Source organism: Corvus brachyrhynchos, unplaced genomic scaffold, assembly GCF_000691975.1.
Source record: "Corvus brachyrhynchos isolate BGI_N302 unplaced genomic scaffold, ASM69197v1 scaffold68, whole genome shotgun sequence".
Taxonomy (NCBI): domain Eukaryota; kingdom Metazoa; phylum Chordata; class Aves; order Passeriformes; family Corvidae; genus Corvus; species Corvus brachyrhynchos.
In genome coordinates, this window is record NW_008240039.1 from 159,526 (window position 1) to 182,497 (window position 22,972).

Consider the following 22,972-nt stretch of genomic DNA (forward strand, 5'->3'; position numbering starts at 1 on the left):
GTGCAGCAGGGCATGGGATGCCTTGCCTTGCTGGCCTCTTGTGTCTGACCAAGGGCTCAGGTCTGTGGGTGGCTGTGGCATTTGAGGCTGGCGTCACTGCTTGTGCTCATGATTCACCTGAGCTTTGGTACTGCTCAGTAGGGAATATTCATTTCCTTTTGAAACTCTCCTCAGGGAAAAGAGACTTCACCAAGTGAAGGGAGGCCATCTAATTCACACTGTCTTCACCTGAGACCACCTCCAAAACAAAGAACTTGACTTCTCTCCTGGCTTTGTACACTGGAATGGACCTTGAAGCCTGTGACTTCTCAATGCAAGGTACTAGCTTTTGTTCTGTGATCAAACTGCTCTGAAGTAGGACTGGAGTGAGTGATTTTGGCTCTCCATAGCCTTCATTCCAGTTCCTGGGAAATCTCTAGCCTATGAAGTTTGAAAGAGCAGCTGGAAGTCAGTGGTTTAGGTGGTAAATGCATGGTGGGATGTTGGTTTGTCTTCGGCTGGCTTACAAGTAGGACTGGGTTTACCCCTGCCATCGCTGCTCATCTCTTCACAAACACCCAGCTGACACAGCAGAGTGCTGGTTTGAGCAGCTTCTTCTCTTCACCTCCTTCTTCCTAATGAGCTGCTGTGCAGTATTAACAATTAGCTAAGTTGTATGCATGGGAGTCCCCTGGGTAAGTATTGTGTGGGACAGTTTCTGATTGACTTGTTTCACAAAAGGAGTTTGAGGATGTCTGTGGTCACGGTGGGTAACTCAGAGAGGTTGTGAGGGGGTGGGACTCCGTGTTTCTAAAAGCTGTTTTACTTTCTTCTCTACTTGCCTGCCATCACAGCTTGTCTGCAAAGAAAGGTATGACACAACAATGGGATGATGTATTTCTTCTCAGTGGGATGGGGATTTGGAAGGTACGTGGTGGCACTGCCATACTGCTGCAAGTAAAAGGGGCTGAGGATCCTCGCTGTGTCTGGCCTTTGCATGACATCACATGTGCTCTGTAGGGGGCAGAGAGGTGTTGTCAGGGAGTGTCTCCATTCTGTGCTGACATCATTAAATGCTGATGATGCCTGAATGAAGATCAGCAACTGAAGTGCCTGAGGGGATTGGATATCATCATGTTCCTCTATTTTTTGCTGCTATGCCATAAACAATACCTGAGCAAAGCAGTGTGTGTCCAAAGCTGTTGTGGGTCACAGGTGCAGCTGAGACCTGAACTGGAAGGATCTGGGTGGAGGGACTGTATTGGCTTAGCAAGAGGGGAGATGAGAAAAGTCACACGGCTGAGATGTTGGTCTGGGGCTCCAGCTGTCCCTGTCCATTGGTGGCTGTGTGTGGCACAGAGGAATTTACTCAATGTTCGGAGTGCCCTAGCCCTACCTGAAAGACCAACAGCCATGATCCTCTAAGGCTCAGCAGGGCTTAGTTCGTGCCACATGTTCAGAGCCTACAGACCTGAGTGCTTTCAGTAAGCCTGCCAGTAAAGAGTGTGCTTCAGGATGGGATAGGGGTGAGCTATGCCTTCCCACACCTTCCTAGTGCTGAAACACCTCCAGGGTCTGTCATGCTTTATTTGGAAAGCGTGGTTTTGAACTATTAATGTAGGGAACTCTGGTCTTTTTCCCTGTGTGAGCTGTTCTGGTGCTTGTGTCCCCTTTTAGAGCAATGGCACGTGCCTTCCCAGGCCTCCAGAGGCAAGAGAGCTTCCCAAATAGGAACTCTGCCTGAGGGAGTAAGGTAAAGGACCATGAAGAGCCTTAAGGTTTTACCAAATAAGACACAAATTCTCAGGTTTGACTGCAGCAGGTGACTTTTCTGCCAAACAACCCTTATGTGCCTCTCCAGAGAGGTCCAACATCCAGGGGGAAAAACTCTGCTGAGGAAGCTGCCTCATAAGTTCTGGGTCCATTTTTCCATCACAAGGAGCTTTACCTGTGACCCCTGTCACAGGTTTCTGCTTGTGTAGCTCCTGATACTGAAAACCCTGCACTGTCCATCTGACCTGGACCTGGGATGAGCAGAACCTCTGAGACGAGAAGGTAAGAGGAGACTGATACATCAGGAATTCTTTAAGTGCCGAAGTGATCCTTGAGGTTCAGGTTCTTGCAAATCAGTTATCCTTTTCCACATTTGTCTCCTCCCAGTACCTACTTGGGTGCATTGCTGAGTGTCCTTCAGGGGCTGCTTCCTGAGGGACAGTAGCTCATTAGACAGTAGAAATATTTCCCTGGACTCCAGCTGTTTTCTGAGGTCCCCCTAGTTCTACAAACATCACTGCAGCGAAGGAGATGCATTTAGCCTTTCAGGCATGTGGCTTTGTGATCTCTCATGCTCTGGACTAGAAATCCCTGTGTTCCAGTCTTCAGCCCTGGAGCAAGTTGTATGGCTTCTACTTTCAAAACAAGCTCAATTTACTTTGGGCTACAGAGGCTGTTTGCACGTTCTCCAGAGCCCATCCCTAGGCTGTGATTGCTTTTTCACTGTTTATAAGCACAAGCTGGCTGTTTAGTCCTAGAGCTATAAGGGTTGGAGGGGGTTTTCTTGTTCAGTTAATGAAGGTAGACTTTTATGCAGGGGGAAAAAAGCTAAAAAAGTGTGGGAAAGGGATTAGAAATATCTGCTCTGTCTTTGTTTGAATTTGCAAAATATTCCCCCCTGTTTAAATCCTAAAGTAAAGCTAAATTTGGGGGTTAGCTTGGACTGATGGCATTATTTTTGCTAAGATCCTTGGGATTCCTGCATGGGCACAGCAGCGAAGGGAATGAGAGGGGAATACTGCCTTCCGCAGAAGTGCAGCTGGGCCAGCCCAGCCTGCCCTGACGGCTCAGATCCTGAGCTGGGCTGGGGAATACGAAACAGCCTTGCAAAATCCTTGTGGAAATTTACCCACCTGTGTATGAAATCAACTTGCCTGCCTTTGCCAGGAGGAGTTTAACTTGCCCATTAAAATACACATCTATTTATGTATTACATGTTCTGTGAGAGAATTTTTTCCCAGGCAGTTACAAAACTCAGTCTAGACTGTAAAGTGTGGCATCTGGTGGTAACATGCCATATACATATATCTGAATACAGTATCTCCTGTATCACCCTGCTTGGGAGTTAATAGCACATATCTGGATTACAGTGAGGCCGTTCCGTTTGCAGCACACTATCCTTGGATAAATGCTTGGCCTGGTTCCTGACAGCGCTGGTCTGAAAGAGGCTTTACCCTGCTTGCTTCCATCCAGGTACAGCCAGGCAGGCATTTCCATGCTGCTTGTCCCGACCTGTGGCCCCACAGTTCAGGTAGGCTGGAGGCAACAGTTCCCAGGCGGAGCTCTTCCGGCAGGGCTGAGTAGAGGAGAGGGAAGATGTTAAAAGCCTGTCTGGGTAAGAGCAGGGTTGTCACATCCATCTGCTCAGGCCCTGACGAGCAGCTGATCCATATTGTTAACATATTGCCTGCCATATGGGCTAGCTCAGCTCTCCAGGAACGCTTGGGAGACCTGACCTCTAGTGTGACAAGATGTGAGCATGAAGGACAGGTTGACAACAGCCCTTGGGTCTTGGAGTGTGAAACCATGTTTCAGCCACTTCCACTGCCTTCCCCTGCGCTTATTCCCGCGCTCCCTCGTCTTGCCTCACTCCCTCTCTTCTGTCTCTCTGAGGGTTTTTTCCTCCCTCCACTGTTTTCCGCATCCCTGGTCTGCACTAGATCAATGACCTTCACTCATAACCAGACTGGACAGTTCTGACTCCCTCCCCCGGGCCTTCGATCAGATGTTTAGTTGGCGGCTGTGGAAAGCTGAATGGGGGGAAGTCAAAGGAGGGGAAAGAGGATCATGTGCTTGGCAGGCCTTATAGCTGTCCTTACCATATCTGGTCTGGGAATGGGACTGAAGACTGATCCACTAAGGTCCTTAGCACCTCCTGCTCACTTGGATAACAAGGGATGCTCATATAACCTCTTGATGGAGGGTGAAGTCCACCAATGGGATCTAAGCAGGTTGAAAGGTCTCAGATGTTCAGGAAAGGGCCTTGATGCCAGAGTTCAAGGAGGGAACACTTAAAAGGCTCTTGAGAAACATGGAGTGAGTCAATTTCGAAATAAAGGTAAGGGCAGCCCAAAGCCCTTCCAGAAGCCCTGCAGTGCCCAGCAGCTGGTGATTCTGCACCTACTCATGAGGAGGAATAGTTGTTTGAGGGGCAAAAGCTGAAGAGGTCTTCTGGCAGTGAGGAAGTTGGCTGAACAGGATCCCTCCCAGTGCTGAATGAGGCCTGACTACAGAGCCTGTGGTGCAGTTAGGTGCAAGCACAGGACTCGTGTGTGTGGATATGTGGAGCAGCTTAGCCCTAAAGGAGCCCAGGGCTTCAGTGGGGGCTGGCAGTTGCCTGGACGGCTGTCACACTGGAGACCAGCCTGCACCAAAAACTCAGAGGGATAAAGGGATGTTCAGTACTGGAGGAGACAGGACTGGGCCAGGCTTTCATGGGTTCAGACCTTGCTTTCCCTGTCACCTTCAGTCATTCTTTTGGATTCATGATGTCCTCAGTCTCCTGGAAATGTTGCTGATGAAGTTGGCTATCTCCTTCCTAAGGCTTCTGTCTTCACAGCTGAAATTTATGGAGGTTAAATCCTGGTGCTAGAGAAGCAAGCACCAGTTTTACTGTAGACCTCAGTGGCATTGGGATTTCAGCCTTGGCTCCTCAGAAGAGGATTGGGATGTTTCCCAATCTTTTTTACCCATCAGCTCTGTCAGACCTGCTGGCATGACTCATTTGTCTTTTAGTGTCCCCAAGTAAGGGTTGCCTGGTTTTTTTACATGCCTGTCCTGTGAAAATCAATTATCCTCCAAAAAGATTTTGCCCTGTTCTTCATAAAGGTTTTAGACCAGTTTGGATGCTTTCATTTCTCTCCTTCCCCATATATCTGCAATTGCACTGATCCTTAATAGTGTTTATTTGTAGAGAGGAGCCCACTGAGATATTGCAAAATAAAACATAGTGATGAGTCGTGGTTTATTTACTCAAGCTTCACTGATGTAACAAACCTGATTTTATGTTAATAATGACTCAGAAACAGAGCTGGGAGGAGAAGCCAGATCTCCTGATTCCTTTAACCATCCAACAGTATTTCTTCTTGTCCTTCGATCCAACAGCAGTTCTCTGAGCTGGGATACAGGCAGTAGTTCTGTGGTGCCCTGATGAAACAGCTGGCTGAAAAAGTAATAGTAGTGCTTTGCAAGTTTGCAGGGTTCCATTAGCATTTAGGAGCACATTCAGCTCTAGTAGGCACTGTATATACACCGTCCGTCTGTCTGTCCGTCAGGCCGCTCGCCAGCCAACAGGGACGCTGACCTGCGGAGTTCCTCAAGGAAAACCAGCTGGAAAGCACTCGGAGCAATCAGTGCTAAGTATGCACATGAGTGTTCAAGGGAAATGCATGTTCAAAATGTAGTTCATAGAAATCTGTTGATAAAACCAAAACATTTTAAAAATGAACAAATAGTGTAAAGTGAATGGTAGCTGTTCTCTGATGTCTTCTGCTGGGGGCTCATTCCAGAGCTGGTGCTCAGCCCATGGGCAGTGCCAGAGGTGAGGCTTATCTCACTACTTGAGCTGAGTATGGAAAGGCTCTTTTAGCATATTGCCTCTGACAAATTATGTGGTAGTGCTGAGGCTCTTTTTTGCTATTACTGCAGTTATATATTAACTATTAAGAGCCACAGGTAAGCCATCTGCTGATGGACGAGGGCTGCATTTCTCATCAGCAGAACTATCCTGATTTTTGCCAGGGCAGTTTACAGTCTGTCCCAGTGTCTTTCTTGTGATTCTTGCTGAGTTTGTCTAAGCTGTACCTTAATAGAACATACAAGAGAAAAGGGGAGAGGACAAACTAAGGTGAGTTTGAAAGTAAAATGAGCAAACAATATTGCTAGCCTCGTCCTTTCAGAAGTCAAAAGCTACTCCCCTCCTCCCTGCAATTATAAGACTTAATAATACCAAGGTTTCTATGGTTCAGCATGCACACAGATCGCATTTCAGGTTGCTGTGCCCTGAAAGCAGGAGAACAGAGGGAGCAGAGGGAGCAGAGATAGCACTGTACACACATTGTTGTACAAAACAAAAATCTTACGTAACTTGCAAGATCTCAGACTTTAAGAAAAACGTGCAGATTTACAAGGTTGACATCAGTTGGCACATAGGAGCAATTTCTACTTGATTACCATGTCCCTGAAGTATGCTGACCTAGAGAACAGCCTACTCAGGAACCTGGTTGCCATCGTCCCTTGGCAGGGCTAGTTACAACAGGAGCTGAAGTCAGTTGTCCTGAAAGCCGGGAGTGATTTTTTTGGTAGACTTGTTTTACCTGGGGCTATCTGGCAGTGGAACAGTGCAGATCCTACCTGTGCTGGTCACATATGGTATGGAGCAGACGGGCTTTGTCCTCTCTACATCCATATTTGAGGAACTGGGAATTGGATGTCCTTGATCCCTGATACAGGAATAAAGTGAGGAGAGCTTCTTGGCATCTTCTGCTGTAGCAGCACAGCCCAGGGCTCTGGCTTTTGCCCCAAGAGGCTCCTTCCTTTGGCCATGAGACTGGTGTATCCCTGGCTTTCCCAGCCCAGAGGGAGCTGCTGGAATATGAGGGGTGCTTCCCCCACTTGTCCCTGACTTCCTAGTGCTCCTAACCTGTGGGAGACCAGCCAGGGGGAAAGTGCAGTTATCCTTCCCTAGAACTGGATATCCAGGCAGAGCCTGAACACGGAAACAGGGACCATTTCATATGCATTTGGAGAGCTCTCAGGCTTTTGGTCCAAATTTTGAAACTCCACACAAATGTTCCCCTAGCAGAGTTCCCTCTCCTTTCCCAGCTGCAGAGAAAGGTGAAGGTGCTTCCCAGGACCCTACCAAATCAGTCACCTACCAACTTCTGTCCTTGCTCTTTGAACCCTTCCACGCTGGCTGTCCTCCCATTATCCTCCTCTGCCTGCTTCTTCCTCATTCCCCTGTGCCACTTTTTATGGGTTCACCAGAAAGGAGGGGAGATTTTTCTTCCCCTTGTTTGCTTCACACCATTACTCCCATCTGTTCATCCAGGCTCTTAGTTCCTTTGTTTTTCAGAGTCATGTGGATTTGGGTGCAATTTACACTCTCTGGGATGCTCTTCTGGACAGTGCTGGTGTGGGAAGGAGGTCTGGTTCACAGGCTAGCACAAGGGGTGGGGGAAATGTGCATCTTCAAATTAATCAGAATTTTCTCCTCCAGAAATGCTAATGGGGGAAAAGCAATTAAAGCAGCCTGTTTTTTATTAAGTAATCTGTGTTAAGAGCTTGTAATGAAGTTTAGCACCGTTGTGGCTCGATATTTCAGCTTCATCGGTTTGAGTCAAAACAATCCAAAGTGGGAAGGGAGCAAGGAGGTGAGCTGCTCCCCAGCATCCATTGTGCTGATTCTTGTTCCAGCTCGTTCTTGCAGATTTCCAGTGTAATGCATATGAGACCACTCACTCTTTATCCTGCCCAGGATGAGAAAGGGAGTTTTAAAGCCTGCCACGCAAACTGGATGGCTTCTTGTTTAAAATAACTGTTCTCAACGTGAGGGTGGCTGTGGCCCCTTGGAACAGACTTTGCCTCGTGTTTTGGGGTAGTACAAACACCAAGTTTTCCATAGGGAGCAATGAAAGGACAAGAGACAGCAGAAGCGAGGTGACACTGAAGAGCAGTGAGACCCCCCCCAGCTGAGTGCTGCATACCTCTGAATAGGTTCATAAACCTTTCCTAACATCTGGAAAAGTTTTAGCTGCCACAGGGCAAGGATGGGGACGATACCTGCCATTTCTGTCCTCTGCACCTCCAGGCCTGTGCTCGCTTTGCTCTGAACAGCATGGCCCTGTGACCAGGAGGACAAACTGCTGGGGGCTGTGAGCAGCTGTGGAAGCAGCCCATCTCCTCCTCCTCTCCTTCCCCTCACTCCCAGAGAAGGAAAAAGAAAAAAAGGGACAAAGTCCCTTTAAAGAACTACATGCCAAGCCTCTGCCGTCCTGTTTTATCTGAAGTCCAACCGCATGTTGTTCCAGGGCCGATCCGCTTTAGCTAATTAATAATCTGACAGGAGCCACCCAAGGGATTAGCTGCTGAGATGAGCTAGACCAAACCCCCAGCAAATGAGCCCCACGCTCCCTGGGGACTCAGAGGTGACTTTGGGGGGCAGGGGGTTGCACCACATGCAGAAGGGTGTCAAAGCCCTGAAGGGGATTTATGGCATCTGGGAGGGTGAAGGGGGAGGTGAGGGGTTACAATTTATGAGATGTAAACTAATAAATCAGTTAGTTGAAGAGGGGAAAGGGGGAAACACCAAATTAAAAGATAACGTCTTAAAGGAACAGTGTAAATTGATGGCGCTCCCTGTGGCAGGGGACACTAGGAGAGTTCCCAGTGCAGACCAGTTGTACCTTCCTCTGCACTGGCAACCTGGGAGAGAGGAAGAGGGAGACTGCAAAGCAGAAGAAAAAGGGGTGCTGATGCGGATTGGAAAGAAGAGAGATGCATCTTTTTGCAGTTTATGCAAACAGTTGATGTGTTGGCTTTTGTGGCAGAGGCCACCTCTTTTGATCGCAGAACACAGGGGCTGTGGTGCCCCTGGCCGGTGAGAGCTCAGTGGGTAAGGGGGGCTTGGTCGTCCTCTGCACTCAGTCCTCGCATTCAGTTAGGCTTCCTGTGGGGGAACGCTTTGTTTCCCTACTTCTTAAATGGGATTAGTGGAGAGAGTCAACTTGGAGCAAGACAAAATTACTGTCAGGAGAGCTGTCTCAAGACAGTGTGATATTTTTTTTTTCTCCAAATTTTCCTCTTCAGTGAGTCTTCAGGTGATTGTGAGGTTTGGAGTTTGCTCCTGAAGAAAGTGCTTGGTTTTGTTCGGGAGCCTTGTAGAGGTCTGGAACTTCCTGGTGGTGAAGGTCCATTTCAGATTCTCTTCTGATTTCAGGAGCTGCTGTTCCTGCTGGGCAGGGCAGTGGCCTTGGGCACAGGTTTTCCCCTGCCTCTTCCACTGCCCAGTCCCAAAGCTGGTTTGCCTTTCCATACCAGTCTCTTCTGGTGCCTTGAAACCTCTCCTGGCCCACAGTTCATTCTGAGAGCATGCATGCCCAGGCCTCAGCTCTCTCTAGGGGCTGCTGTAATGCAAATGGTAATGCAAGATGGGATTTCCAAAAGCCGCCTTAGGGAGATTTGTAATCCCTGCCCCATGACGGTGCTAGACACAAGCTAATGGAGAGGGGCATGTGTGAGCCCTCTCTGCAGAGCCAGAGCAAACCTCTGAGCCCTTGCCAAAGGCCAAGCTTTTGGCATTGTTCCTTGCAAGGGCAGGAGACTCCTTTATTTCCTCCATCCCCACCTAGCCTGCAGCAGACCCGGGGAGCGAGGCAGTGGCTGTGGAGTGGCCCACTGTCACAGGAGCCAGGTGAACTCCTCCTGCCCCACCCCACCTCACCCCACCCCATTGCCTGGAGCCAGCCCAAAGTCTCTGGGCTGGCCCAGCGTGAGCGACAAGCAGCCCTGAGGTGGTCGCTGTGAGCACCTCTTTGCTGAAGGGGTTGGGATCATGTGGATGCTGCCCTAGGGGAGCGTAGCGCATAGCCTGCAGATTGCTCTTCCAGTGGGGCAACTGCGTTAAGCCAAGAAAACTCATCTGACTACTTCTACATATTTCCATCTAGAGAGCTACCTTGCAGCTTGCAGGGTCCCCCACACAGACATGTTGGGCTCAGGTGGCTTCTTCTTGTGATCTCAAAAGGCAGAGAATGGAGAGGGAGCAGTCCTGTGCCATGCTGGAGCTGAACTGTGGCCATAAGCCACCGTCCTGGGGGGCACTAGCTTGGGCCTGTGCTGCCAGAGTGGTCTGGAAATCTCCTGCCAGCACTGCACCATCCCATGCCATTCCAGCCCATCCCTCCTCATCCTGCTGTGCTTGGGCAGTCTCATGGTGGGAGCACGTGGGGAAGCTCTTCTGGAGGCTGGGCTGGCAGTCACACCATTGCAGCCTCTCATATACACAGCCGTGGTTTGGCCTCCCTCCTGCAAAGCTGCCAGTAGCCCACACTGCTCCTGACCAACATCATTAGTGCGGGTATTTATATTTCATTAACAACACTAAACCAAAATGGCATTAAAAGCAACACCAGTGATAAATAGCTTATTAATAAACAGGGAATGGGCTGTACCACGCACAAATTCAATCCCTTCCTAAATGTGTCTCTACCACTAAAACCAGCCTTTTAACTCCTGCTAATCTGGAGAAATTTGAAGGATGTTTTGGGGGTGGATGGTAATTAGATGAAGGCAGGGGGTGGGGGCACATAGTGTCATATAGTTTGGTTCTTCCTAAGGCAGCTGGCTGGGGTGGGAAGATGCAGATTTCTCAAAGTGCTGTTGTATTTCCATTGTTGCGTGGGACTTGTTCAGTTGTGTTTCTAGTGTAATTTTGATAGTGTTAAAACAGCAGTAGTATAGAAAGCATGAAACAAAAAAAAGCAGAGAGACTGAAGATGCAAGTGCGTGTCTGCCTTTGATTTTAGTGTCCTCTCCTGTTTCCCCTACACTTTTTCAGACACCTCTGCTGGCTTGGGAAAGACCATCCACAACAGCCACCAGCACAAAATCTCTTGCTTGCACCAAACCCAGTCTCTTCCAGTGATGTCTGAGGACAGCCAGCCCTATCCTTATTCCTCCTTGTCTGTTTATTCTAGGGATTAAGAATGTTAAAAATGTGGCTTTTCTTGTAAGCTTGTCAATCAGCTTATATTTTTATTTTCTGAGGTTTTTTGCCCCCAACTCATAATTCTGCGAAATTACTTCCTATGCTTCTGTCCCACCCGAAGTACAAAGGCTCTTTTATTGTTCTTCCTGCTCTTTCTTGCCACAGTAAATTAATTAACTCAGAAACTTGGATGAAGTTGGAGTTTAGGGCCCCCCTCAAACCTCCTCCAGGTTTCTCAGAGAGGTTCCCCTCTCCATACACATCTTGGGCACTTTTGCAGTGGGGAGGACAAGGTACAGGGCTTTGCCTTGCTTCATCATGCTCCTTCCATGCAGCACAAACTGCTGCCTCCTTTGCATCCAGCCATACTCCCCTGCTCCCAGGGCATTTGGGTCCCCCCACTTTCCTACATCTAGTGTGTGCTTAGCAGCATGTGCACTTCCATCCCCAGCATGTTATCTCCAGAGGCATCAGGGCAGCACCAGGTCCTGGGCACGCTCCTGTCCCATACTGCCTGCATAGGCGTGCCTCGATGCAGCTTCCAAAGACTGGGCAGCTCTTGAGTTAGTCATGCTCATCTGTGTTGCTCTGCCTGAATGTACCTTACTGGCTTAGGCTGCGGTGTTTGCAGGTTTTAGACAGTTACTTTGTGGTCTCCCTGCTTTGGACTGATATACTTGCATCATGCAAGGGCTTTTTGTGGAGAACAAGCCCTCTTCCCCAACCTGATCATGTCTGAGTTGGCATCAAACATAATTCTCTGCACTTCTATTCTAAGGACAGTAGTAGTCCTGAATGTAGGATTTGAGGTGCAGCTGGGATCTTTCTGCTTCCTCCTCTCTTCATCCTTAGGTCCTTCTGACACAGGCGAGGCATGGGTTGGATGGGAAGGGAGCACAAAAAGGTTTCAGAGCTGGCTGGAGTCACCTCCATGACCTGTGTTTTGCATATGATGGAGAGCAACCAGAACCAGAACACGAGACAGGGTGTTTTATCATGTGTTTGCATGCCAGCATGGGCAGTATCGTGGGTCGCACGTCTCCTGGTTAGCTGAATTGTGAAGTGTGTGCCCTGGCAGAGGCATGTAAGAGAGGAAGCTCATCAGAACCTGCCTGTTGCCCCTCAGCTGATTGTTTCAGGGTCTGTCCCTTAGCTGACATGAGCACTAAGATACTCGGATATTCAGAGCAGGGAGGGGAAGAGAAGCAAAAGAAACCAGGCATCAAGATAATCATGATTTCCCCAGAGCCATGATATCCAGCATCATCTCTTGGTCTCACTCTTGCTACACAGCATCAAGGATAAATAAAAAGCCCCTGATGCTGCTTACCTTCTGTGGTCCCAGCCCCAATCCCGGGGCATCCCTTCCTGCAGAGAGCTTGGCAGAGCAGGGTCAGGGTCAGGAGGGAGAATTGGCTGTACTCAAACCCTTTCTTCCAGAGGCTTGGAAGGACTCAGAGAGTAGATGTGGTGTGGGAGTTGGCCATAGCACTGGATGAACATCTTGACTGTGGATGGACAGAGAACACAGAGAGAATGCAGGAACCTGGGATCTGCTTAACTGTAGGCAGTAGAGATTGCTACAGCCAGCAGAAAGAGGGAATGGATCAGACAGAAGTGCCCTGCACAATTACTAACCATGAGTTGGCAGGGGGAGGGGTTTCTCAGCCTTTGAGCTTTTCACCCTGAAGCCATTCCTGGAAATATCCCTGAAATATGTCCTGTCCACTGGGAAGACCACCCCTGCCCAGTGAGAGCTGGTGCCAGTAAGGATGGTGTCAAGGCTGCTTAGGATTGAAGGTGACAAAAGTGGTCTCTCCCTTAGTCCTACTCTATTACTGTGCTTCCTTTTCATTCTTTTGGAAGGATTTCTGTTACACATTACTTACTGTCATCTGGCAGATCTTGGGCTTTCTCTCCCCTGAATAACCCAACAAGGATGTGATGTCTTGAGCCCTGCTTTTCACTATGGAGAGGAATAGCCCCTGTGTAAGGGACTCTTGGGTGGAAGGAAGCATAAGCTTCCCCCATCTGCTGAGGCATATGTTTGATAGGAAATTGTTACATGCTCCTGGGAGGACACTCTTTGCCACTTTGGAAGGTTATTGTGGAAGCTGTCTCACATCAGCTCTGTGTCTGAGGGCTGAGGGAGCCGTTTCCTATTTCATACACTGACAGTATGAGAACAGGCAGACCTGAACTGGTGCTCTGTGTCCAAGGAGTGGCTTCCCACAGGGCATGGAGCCATGCTGGGGGGGAAGCTGATCCATACCCAGCTCCCAAACTACTGCTATTAGTGCCCACCCCAGCAATTCTGCAAGCTCTACAAGCTGCCTGTTCCGTTGCAGCTCTCTCTCTATGGAGTGTCTTCCCTTGGAAGGAATTTTAATCAAACTTGACTGAGGAGTGCTGAAAAACATGAGGAAGTAATTACAAACATGAATTTACAGCCTCCTGGAGTACCTCCCTCCTTCTCTCTCTTTGCATAACGCCTGTGTTTACCCTGTTTCATACTGTTACCAGTCTCATTCCTCAAGCCCTCCTCCACTTCACTACCTCTGTCCAAACCCCATGTGTCATATTTGTGACCCTCAGTGCTGCCTCAGAGAGAAGAGCAAAAGTAGAGCCAGTTCTGGGAAAGACTGTGGCCCTCACTTCCTTCTGTGAGGGAGTAATAAGCCAGCAGGAGGACAGTCCCAGGAGGAAGTTGCAGGTTCCCTGAAGGAAATTGGCTGGAACAGCCTCCCTGATTATCTGCGATTTCCCAGCTAGATAGGCCCCAGGAGAGGGGGTAGGCTGGAGCAAGGTGGAATCAGCCTGGAAATCAGGATGGGCTGGATGCTTCCTCCATAACATGTTATTTTCTCATGTATGCTCTTCTTGGGAGTCTTTCTTTTATTATTATTTATTTTCATGCATGAAATCATTACTCTGGGAAGGCTCTTAGCTTGGCTGACTGCAGGATCCATAACCAGCTCCTAGGGGTGGTCACATATTCCAGTGCCATTCACAGGTTATGTACCAGCGTTGTTGGCTCTTGCTCCCTGATTCCAGGTTGTGTCCTTCTTTTGTTCCATGTGGGCATAGAGTGAGTCTGTGTGTTGCTTGTATGAACTGGAGAGCTTTCACTGCAGAGACTGAGCCTTTCGCAGAAAGCAGAATGAGGAGAATTGTGTGGGTGAGACGCCAAACCCAGTCCAGTTGCCTTGAGCAGGAATTAAATGGCAAGGTGTGAACTGTATGTGGGGGTAGCAGAAAAGCTAAACCACTCAGTCACTTCTTCTCTCATCTTCACTTTGCTTTCTTCTTAGACCAGTAGAAGAAATGGCTGGCAAGTTACTGGGCACTTGGAATTCCATGTGACTGTTCAGACAGTTGCCAGCCTGTGTAGGGATTAGGAAGACGCGTGAATTTTTTGGTGGAATTTAGAAGAAATGGGTACATTTGTGTGGATGATCCTTTAGCTTGTTAAAGAACAAGCTGCTTCCAACCTGTAGCTTTTTTTTTTTTTTTTTTTTTTTTGAGGGTTTTGCCCTAGGGATAATTTATTTTACTTGGCCCTAAGGGGGCCAGAGAACCAGCTGTCCCAATGCAAATAGGGGAGGGCACTGGTGCGGGGTTGAACAGAAGGCTCTAGAACCCCTGGGCTTACTAGATGCCTGATTCAAATCTGAGTTTGACTGGCTGGGGCTCTCATCTTCTGGATACTCAAAAGAAACCAGTCCCAAAAGCTATCAAAGAGGCTGCTACCATGGCCCTACACTGGGCTGTTTGGTGATGAAGGAGAGAAGGGGAGTAGCATAAGTACTCCCTTGGGATCCCCTCTTGCACTCTCATTTTCCTGTAACCACTTTCACTTTTTGGCTAATTAAAGACTCTGAGCAGTTTTCAGCCTGTGGGGTTTCTTTTATTTGGTTCCTCAGCAATTAACTTCTTTACTGAACAAAGTTTTGATTGAGCTGGGGCCCATGTCTTGGTTTAAAATTTCTCTATAGCCCTGTGAATCCATGCCCTTTCCTATCCCATCCATGGCTCAGTGCCACATTCTCTTCCATCACTGATAATTCTTCCCAGTGCTGTCTCCTGCCTCTGTGCTTTCTTCTCCACCTTCACTCTCACCAAGCCCCTTGTTCTGCAGAGAAAAGGAGGACCCAGAACCCTTTTTGCCCCATCTTCAGAGGGCCAGGAGCACGGCTTGTTCCAAGTTGCAGAGGCTTCCCTCTGTGCAGAGGTTTTCCCATGACATAGTCCAAATGGGCTGGGAGGAACCTGAACTGCAAGACTAGCTTGTCTGTAAGCAGCTGTGCCTGTTCTGCTCTGGTGTCTCAGAGTTTCTGTGGGCTCAGGTCCCTCATTGCTTGGCACCTAAGCCCTTTACCCAGCACATCTGTCCCTTTCCTCACACTGAGAAGGACCATGGGCTCCTGTGTTCCCTTTGTGGTCCATGGGGCTATCTGGGTGGGAGGTGGCCCACATGCCAGAATCACCTGGCCCAGAACTCACCTGCAGTACTTCTGTGTTATCTGAGAGCCCATGCTCTGCTCTTAGAGCTAGTGCCTGTCCTCACCTGCCAGGGATTCCACTTTGGATGACGAAGGTCATAAACCTGCACACTCAACTGGAGGCATCAGCCTGCTGTCCTGAAGGGCCTGATCTTTCTTATCTTGAGCTCTTTGCCGACTGTCGTGGCACAGCTGAAAGCACATCATGCACCTTGCTCTGCACCAGCTCCTCCATCCCTGCGCCCATGCGGTGAAAAGGTGGCCTTCCCCCACTTGGCTTGGAAACTCTTTGCCCAGCTGTTTTGGAGGCCTGTAACCCCCTTAGCTCCTGCTAGAGTTACAAGTGTTGGATATATTTGTTGTTTTGAGGATTGGTGCTTTTATGTTGTTGTTTTCCCCCAGAGCCGTTTCCTTCACTGTTGTGCTGTGGTGTAGGCAGCTGTCCCTTTCAATAAGGAGTTGTCGGCACCAAAGTGCCGCCCCATCCTCAGGCTGGTTTCACCCTCCCTCGCCCCCCCAGCCCATTCCCTGTGGTGAGTGTGCCCACGCCAGGCAGGCATGCACGAGCTTTGGCTTGCTGGGGGAGCACACCTGCAGCGCCTGCACACACACGCCAGTGCTGGCGGCTGTGCCAGCACTGCTGTGCGTGCTCCCCTTGGCACCAGCCAGGCTGTGGGGGTGTGTGCCACTGCTTCCCATCTGTCCATCCATCCATCCATCCATCCTCTCCCATGCATGCTTCCCTTGGCATCATCCGGGTCATGGGTGTGTGTGCCCCTGTGCTTCCCGTCCGTCCATCCATCCATCCATCCATCCATCCATCCATCCTCTCCCAGACATCCTGTCTGTGTACACACGCACAGTCGTGTGCTTGCAGCATGCTGCACCAGTCACTTTCACCCTACACATCCAGCAGCATGCAGGGATCTGCATAAACTTTGTTTTAAAAGGGAAAATGTTTGGCTCAAAAAAAAAGAAAAAAAGGCAAATGAAACACAAATTAAAGCCTCCAACCTACCCTGTGTGCATACACCAAACTTTCTGTCATCTGTAGAGAATACCCAACCTCATGCCCAAATGCTGGAGATCTGACACAGTTGGAGTGCAGGAGGGAGAGAAACCGTGGTTTCCAAGGACTGATTAGATGGCATGCCAAGTGTATTAAATTTTGCAGACATTTTAACAGCAATATGCTAGATAGTTGGGTGTCCCCTGAGGCTGCTGGATTTTTTATATCCTTCACAGAAGGTCAAAGCCCTCTTCTGCCTGCCCCCCTCCCTCTCTCTGCTGTCTCTCTTTCTCTCATTCCTCGTCCCTTTCTCTCTGTGTCACTATCCCTCCCTCTCTCTCTCTCTTATTTTTTTGGTGCGCTTTCTCCTTCTCTTTTGCTCTGTGTGAATAAAATAAAAGATCAGTCATTTGTGAGTTCCCCCATGAGTGGAAATTTGCACTCCCTGTGGTCTCACACAGAGATGGGTATGCTGGGGCTTTCCCCTCTCTTTTCTGCATTTTGTTTTGGGGAAAATATGTTTTCCTCCCATCACTCCCCAAACATCAGTACTCTCCCTCTTTTTTTTTTTTATTTTTGTAGCAAAAGAAAAAAAAAGGGCAGGAAAAGAATCCATCTGGCATATGAATAATTGAAATGGCTCAACTCTGTTCCTGTTGCTGTTGTTTGCTCTCAGTTCTTCCTCCCCCACCCCAGCCATAGCATCCCCCCGGGATATGGGAGTTGGAGGTAAGGATGTATTGATTCCCTTGAGGGAGCTGGTAAGGGGGGTCAGCATGCAGCTCACACCATTCCTCCAGAGCTCTGTCTTGAGGACAGTGTGTGGTTTGAGGAGCGCAGGGGATGTGAAGGTTGCTCTTCCCTGTGTCTGTGTGAGGCATCCCCTGGCTGGCTTCAGGAGTTATTCCCAAGGCAACTCCCACTAATAGCCCATGGTGCCATCAGCCTTTCTGCCAGCCTCAGCCTGCCACAGCGTGCCCCTCCGAAGTGGTGACAGGTTTTGCTCTCCCCACAGCACCTTCCTCTCTGCCTGCTCACTCCAGTGCCTCAGAGACTTCCTGTCTGGTCCCCGCTCCATGGCAGAGCTGAGCAGGATGGGGACCTGCTGTGTCGGCTCTCCCCGCAGTGTTCTGCAGCTCTCTGCAGCTGCTCTGCAGAGCCAGTGCCTTCCCGTGGATCAGAGCAGGGATCCCAGAGCTGATCCCTCTCCCACGACACTAGGACAGAGCTGCTGGCAGTGGTGTAAGTCTACGTCTCCCTCTCATCCTGCTCCCTGTTGAACACTCTTGAGTGAGGTTACAGGTTCAACTTTTTAGAACACGTTGTAGCAGTCTTAAAAAGAACATCCCTCCTTCCAACTTAGGTTCTCCAGCTTAGCCCCAAAATGCTGGACCTGCTGCCTTTCCTGTTCCCAAGTGCTGGAGCCAGCTGGGGTACCCGTGTGCCTGGCAGCCAGGGCGCAGCTTTTTCTGTCTCTTCAAAACCCTTTAGAGTAAAACCAAAGAACTTTAGTGCATTAATTCTGGATGAAGATGGGTCTCCAGATGACAGCCTGATCCATATCCTTCCCCACAAGGCAGCTTCCATTTTCCTCCTCCGTATCGCCTCCTGCCTACTCTCTCCTTCCCCCCGTCCGTCTGTCTGTCTCATTTTTCCTGCTCTTTAGAAAGGAAAAGCTGACATAAGGTGTTGAACCTTTAAATGTACACATTGAGCTTCTTTTTTCTGTAGTTAGTGGGCTGCTTCTGATGAGTTGTATGTTTTGAAGCAGGTATTTGCTGTGTGTATTTGTGTATACTTGGCAGGCGTTGGGTGTGCGTGGTGTGTTTTTGGGGGATGTTTGTGTATTGTTGGGGAGGAGTTTATATTTAGGCTCTGTTTTTTGTGGTTTGGGTAGGTAATGTATGTATGGACGAGATGTGTGTGTTTATCAGGCTGTTGGTGTGTGCTTTTATTCTGGCATAGTGTTTGTTGTGTGGGCACATACCTCTATAGTGTGTAGATAGAATGTATGTAGATTTGTGTATGCTTTCCTTGTGTGAGGCCAGTGAAGGATTTTGGGCTTGAGTCATAAGGATTTTGTGTGTTTTAGGATACACACTCTGTGTATTACATATGAGTTTTGTATGTAGTGTTTGTGATGTTTGCTAATTTCATTAATTCTGGTCCTTGGAGGGATGGGCTTTGGTGAGTCTTGAGTGTGTTTGGAATGTGTTTTTCATGACTGTGCATTTACAAAATTACAAGAGCAACGCTGAAAAGATGTTAGAAAAGCGATCAAGGAAAATAGCCTCCTGGAATATTCAGAGGTGCAAATGTCTCATTAATAACATTACTGGAGTGGGAGGTGTTCAGGGACAGGAAAATTCCTACTAAGAGAGAATTTCTTCTTCTTCTTCTTTTTTTGTTTTTTTATTTTTTAATCTTCATTTAAAAAAAAAAACAAACAGGAAAAATCAGAAAAAGGAAAAATATTTCAGATGGCATTCAAATCAGATTCATCATATATATGTAGATACATAGGTCTTTTTCTATAAAGACTCCTACACATGATCTAAAAGTTGCATGTAAAATATTTGGTAACCCAGCACTTGGTACAAATAATTAAATATTTAGATATAATAAAACTGGTTTGATGGGGAAATCACTTTCTCCTGTGCAGATTTCCATTTGAAGACAAGTTTCGGTGCTTGTGTTTGTTTTTTCTGACAGCAAAACCTAGGGTTTGGCACAGACAAAATATATTCCCTGTAAATATCTAAATATCTGTTCTCTGCCATAAACATTGAGAGATGTGCCCAATCATGTCAGAGGAGCCTATTTATGCACTTTGTGCTTTCATGTTACCTGCAGTGCACTTTGTGGGGAGGAGAAATGCAGCAAACTAAGCCAAGAGGGTGATTGCTGTCCCTGGGCAAAGCAGCCACATCCGTTGCCCAGGCTGTGCCACAGAGGCTGGGTGATGGCTCTGGGGCAGACCCCAGTCCAAGAGCCCCTTGCCAGAGGGCCTGGGCAAACACCGGAGCACCAGAGAGCTGGAGATGCACCGAGGAGTGGCACCCGCAGCCCCAGGTGCCTCCAGGTCGCTGCATCTGGCCCCATGCGAGGCTTGTTCGCTCTGGCTCCTGGAGCCAAAGGTCACCTTGTTGCCATCCAGGTTAGATAAGGAAATACCTTCTACTTGTGCCACCAGGTGAGCGGCCACCTTGGCACGGGAGGGGAGCCAGCAGCAGGGTCCCTGTGGGTAGCACAGGCATTCAGCTGGCACAGGGAGTGCTGAAGCAGACGGAATGATTTTCCCTGGTCTCATCCCGGAAGAAGTGTTGTCATGCAGCCAGTTGCCTGTTCTGCCTATTGATCACTGTTAACAGTTTTCATTTGGAAGTGCTGTGCTCTCGGCATTTTGAAGGGCGCTCAGCAAGGAGAGGTAGGGTAGGGCCTGACGCTCTCTGCAGGGATGGGATTCTCATCCATGCCCAAGCTGTGTAAATCCCTAAGTAACAGTACCATTATCCTGGGGGGAGGCTTTGATCTTCATTTACTCTAGTGTTGCTGCAAAAGGAGTCTGGCCCATTGCCTTGTGAAGGAGGTAGAATTAACACAGATAAACCCCAGTCAGCAGAGTGCTTTTGTTCTCTGCTTAGGCCTTGTGGCACTGGGTGTGCAGTGCTGGGACAAGGGGCCGTGCAGCAGGTATGGCTGGGTGAAGAGCAATTTCCTGCTTCTCAATTAAAGAGTATATATAAATATGTGTAAAGTTGCTTTGAGTTAAATGGAGGCAACCATTCAGATTTTAAACAATTTTGAGTGCTAGATTTTAAAATAAAATGAAATGACAGTGGTAGGTGACAAGGTGGTAAAAGCAGAAAGTTTTCATTTAGAAAACAACCAAATGAAATACGCAAAGGAAAATGGTGTTTCTTTCTGTACATGAACAACTATACAGAACTACCTTGGATTTGTGAAAAGTTTGACTGTTCCTTCATTTACATTTTTCATCTCAAAAAGTTTTGGTAAAAACTGTGATTTCACTTGAGTGGAAAGATTTGTATTTAAAATACTTTTAAAAAGATGAGTCATAGTTTATTTTCCTGTAGACTTTCACAGCATTGCTAACATAATCTAGCATTGCATCTGTTGGGTTTTGGAGGTTTTTGTTCACTGAACTAAGCTAAGCAGATTTTGAATAGGTTGGGAAGGCTGATGTTGGGATGGCAACTTCTCTGGGAATGGGAGGCTGGGAGATCTTGTAGCAATTGTGTCAGTTTTTAGTGCTATCGCAGGCTTTAGTTACACCTCGTGGTCAGGACGCATCCCTCCCGCAGAGCCAGGATTCGTGTGCATTGCTCCCAGGAGGATGTGCATGTGCTTTTCCACACCGGCCCCTCCAAAAAGTGAGTGTAACCTAACACACAGTATAAAATCTTTATGGATGTGACGGGCTTCCTTCCACACTGGGCTTATACTGAGGTGTGGGGGAGACTCAGAGTGAGAACAGCGTAGCTGAACCATCAGTTTTAATAGCTTCTTTTAAAAAATAGAAGAAATTAATTCACAGCCTTCCCAGAAGAACAAGATCTTAGTAATTGGCACCTGGAAATGTCAGTCAGATTTCCCCTCCTTGTCTCCAGCACTTTGATGGTGTGTTTGCTGCTGGATGTGACTTAAACAAAAAGTTAAAAAATTAAAAAATAAATAAAATAAATTTAAAAAAGCCTTTCCTTCATGCATATGGAGTTTTGGGGGAAAAAAAAAAAGGTATTTTAATGCTTTCTATTAAATTGGGACTAAAAGTGGTGTCTTAATTTGCATTCATTAGCATATTTGCATATAGATCACTGAAATGGTGGAAGAGGAGAAGAGCCTATAAATGAAAATTCTTTTAAAGGCACAGGCATCCTTTTATTTATTTTCAGTCTCTCTCCCGTTTGCAAACCTCCTCTTGACCAGTAGCTGAATGGTGTTTGCCGTGTGGAGTGGGATGCAGCCAGGAAGGAAGGCTGCTGGGACACAAGGAAGGGGTTCGTGGTGGAGGAGTTGAGGTTTGGGTGCCTGTGGCCATCTCCGAGTGCCAAGGACAGGCTGCGGTGAGGCAGCTGCGGCCCCTGCACAGGGCAGGGTCTGCTGCCAAACCCTCCGCTTGTATCTTAACGTTGGCCAGTGACCTCCTGCTTGAGGAGAGCAGTGTGCCAGGCTGGGATTTGGGAGAGTGAAAGTTTGAGCCATGCAGGTCCAGTGGGTTGTTAAAGAGGTTGTGTGGCTCCTTAGTCAGACAGGAAAGATGCACTCGTAATTCAGACCTGTTCCCTGGAAATCTCTTACTTGGGCTTTAGTTTCTTTGCTCTGCTTTCATACACCTTCCCATACATTCTTTCCTGTGAAAAGATCTCTTTTCCCAGCCTAAATCAGGCAGAAAGCTTTTATAAACTTCCTCAGGCTTTGCACTGATTTGCTTGTAGTCAGTTATAATAATAATAGGAACAATTACTCTTTTAAAATAAATTTCCCAGTTGTGTTTCCTTGTGATGCAAGGCACTTCCACACTCTGTAAGTTTTTGTCTTACATGATGTACTGCCTGGCTGTTACAAAAAGTAGTTTGAGTGGCTCCCAAGTGTTTTGTTCCAGGCTGCAAATGTTTGTAAGCTGTGCTATAGGTGGACCAGCCAATTTGAGATAAAGACTGTAGTGAAGACAGATAAATCAATAATGAGAAACACTCCTTCCTATGGAGTTGAAAACTGGGATGGAAAGGGGGACTAGAAACATTCCATGAAGAGTGATGGGCCCAAGGTGTGTGACAGGTCAGAAACTGAGTGTAGAAGAGCTTTTCTCAAGACAAAGATACAATAGGGACAGATTGGATGTTCACGTCGAATTCCCAACCTTTGAGGAGAAATTAAGACAGTCAGCTGAGATAAAAACGGGAATTCAGGCCGCAGTTTACACTGACCCAGGCCGTTCTTAGCAGCTGTGGTTTGATCCTGGCTACAAAGCCACTTAAGCTTCTAGGCCATGTCGCAGGAGGTAATTCGGCTGGGCAGCAGCATGCCTGGGTGCCCTGCTTGGCTCAGAGGGCTCTGGGGGCAGAGCTCTCCTCCTTGGAGAGTTTCCCTCCAGGGAGTTTTCTGGATGTGCTCTCCCTCTCTCCCACCCACATACACAAACATATCACATGCAGCACAGTGAAGACAGTGGGATGATGGAGTTAAACTGGAGTGGTGAAAATGGACGGCCAAAGGATCGAGGGTGTTCGGTCTGTCCTGGTGCCCAGTGCTGACATTCAGGCCTTGGCATTGGCTTAGCTGGGGAAGGGAATGAGAAGTCGGTGTGAGAGTACCCAGGAGTGTCTGTGACCCAGGCGAGGTTCTGTGCTGTCCCCACTGCTGCTCCCATTGCCTGCTGAGACAATCCCACTCAACGGCTGGAAAGATGGGGATGGCTGTGAGCACTCCGAGGTGTCCCTTAGGCTCGAGGCAGCCCCAGCATCCCAGCACTTGAGGCTCGGGAGTAAGGGGAGCGTGAGGAGGAGAGGCTCCCCACAGCATGGCAGGTGCCCGCTGGCCGCGGGTGCAGCTCCCTGGCCTGCGCAGATGTGAATGGGGTTGGCACAGGGAGGGCTGGGGGCCGGGGGAGCTGGCGCTCCACCGCTAATGAAAATCGGAAACCGATTGAACAGCACAAGGTGCCCAGGCAGCAGGTTGTGGCAATGAGGAAGGGAAGAG

General features: G+C 48.4%; 1 protein-coding gene across 6 annotated transcripts in view; it reads left to right on the forward strand.

Annotated features, from left to right (window-relative positions):
• Nucleotides 1-174: 174 nt before the first annotated feature.
• Nucleotides 175-22,972, forward strand: part of CASZ1 (castor zinc finger 1) — a 161,982-nt gene continuing 139,184 nt past the window's right edge. For all 6 annotated transcript variants that reach the window (XM_017744020.1, XM_017744021.1, XM_017744019.1 and 3 more), the window contains exon 1: nt 175-318. Coding sequence is in view for 1 of the 6 variants with exons in the window: in XM_017744023.1 (XP_017599512.1) it covers nt 285-318 (34 nt within the window). In the remaining 5 variants the exon portion in view is untranslated. The remainder of the gene's footprint in view (nt 319-22,972) is intronic.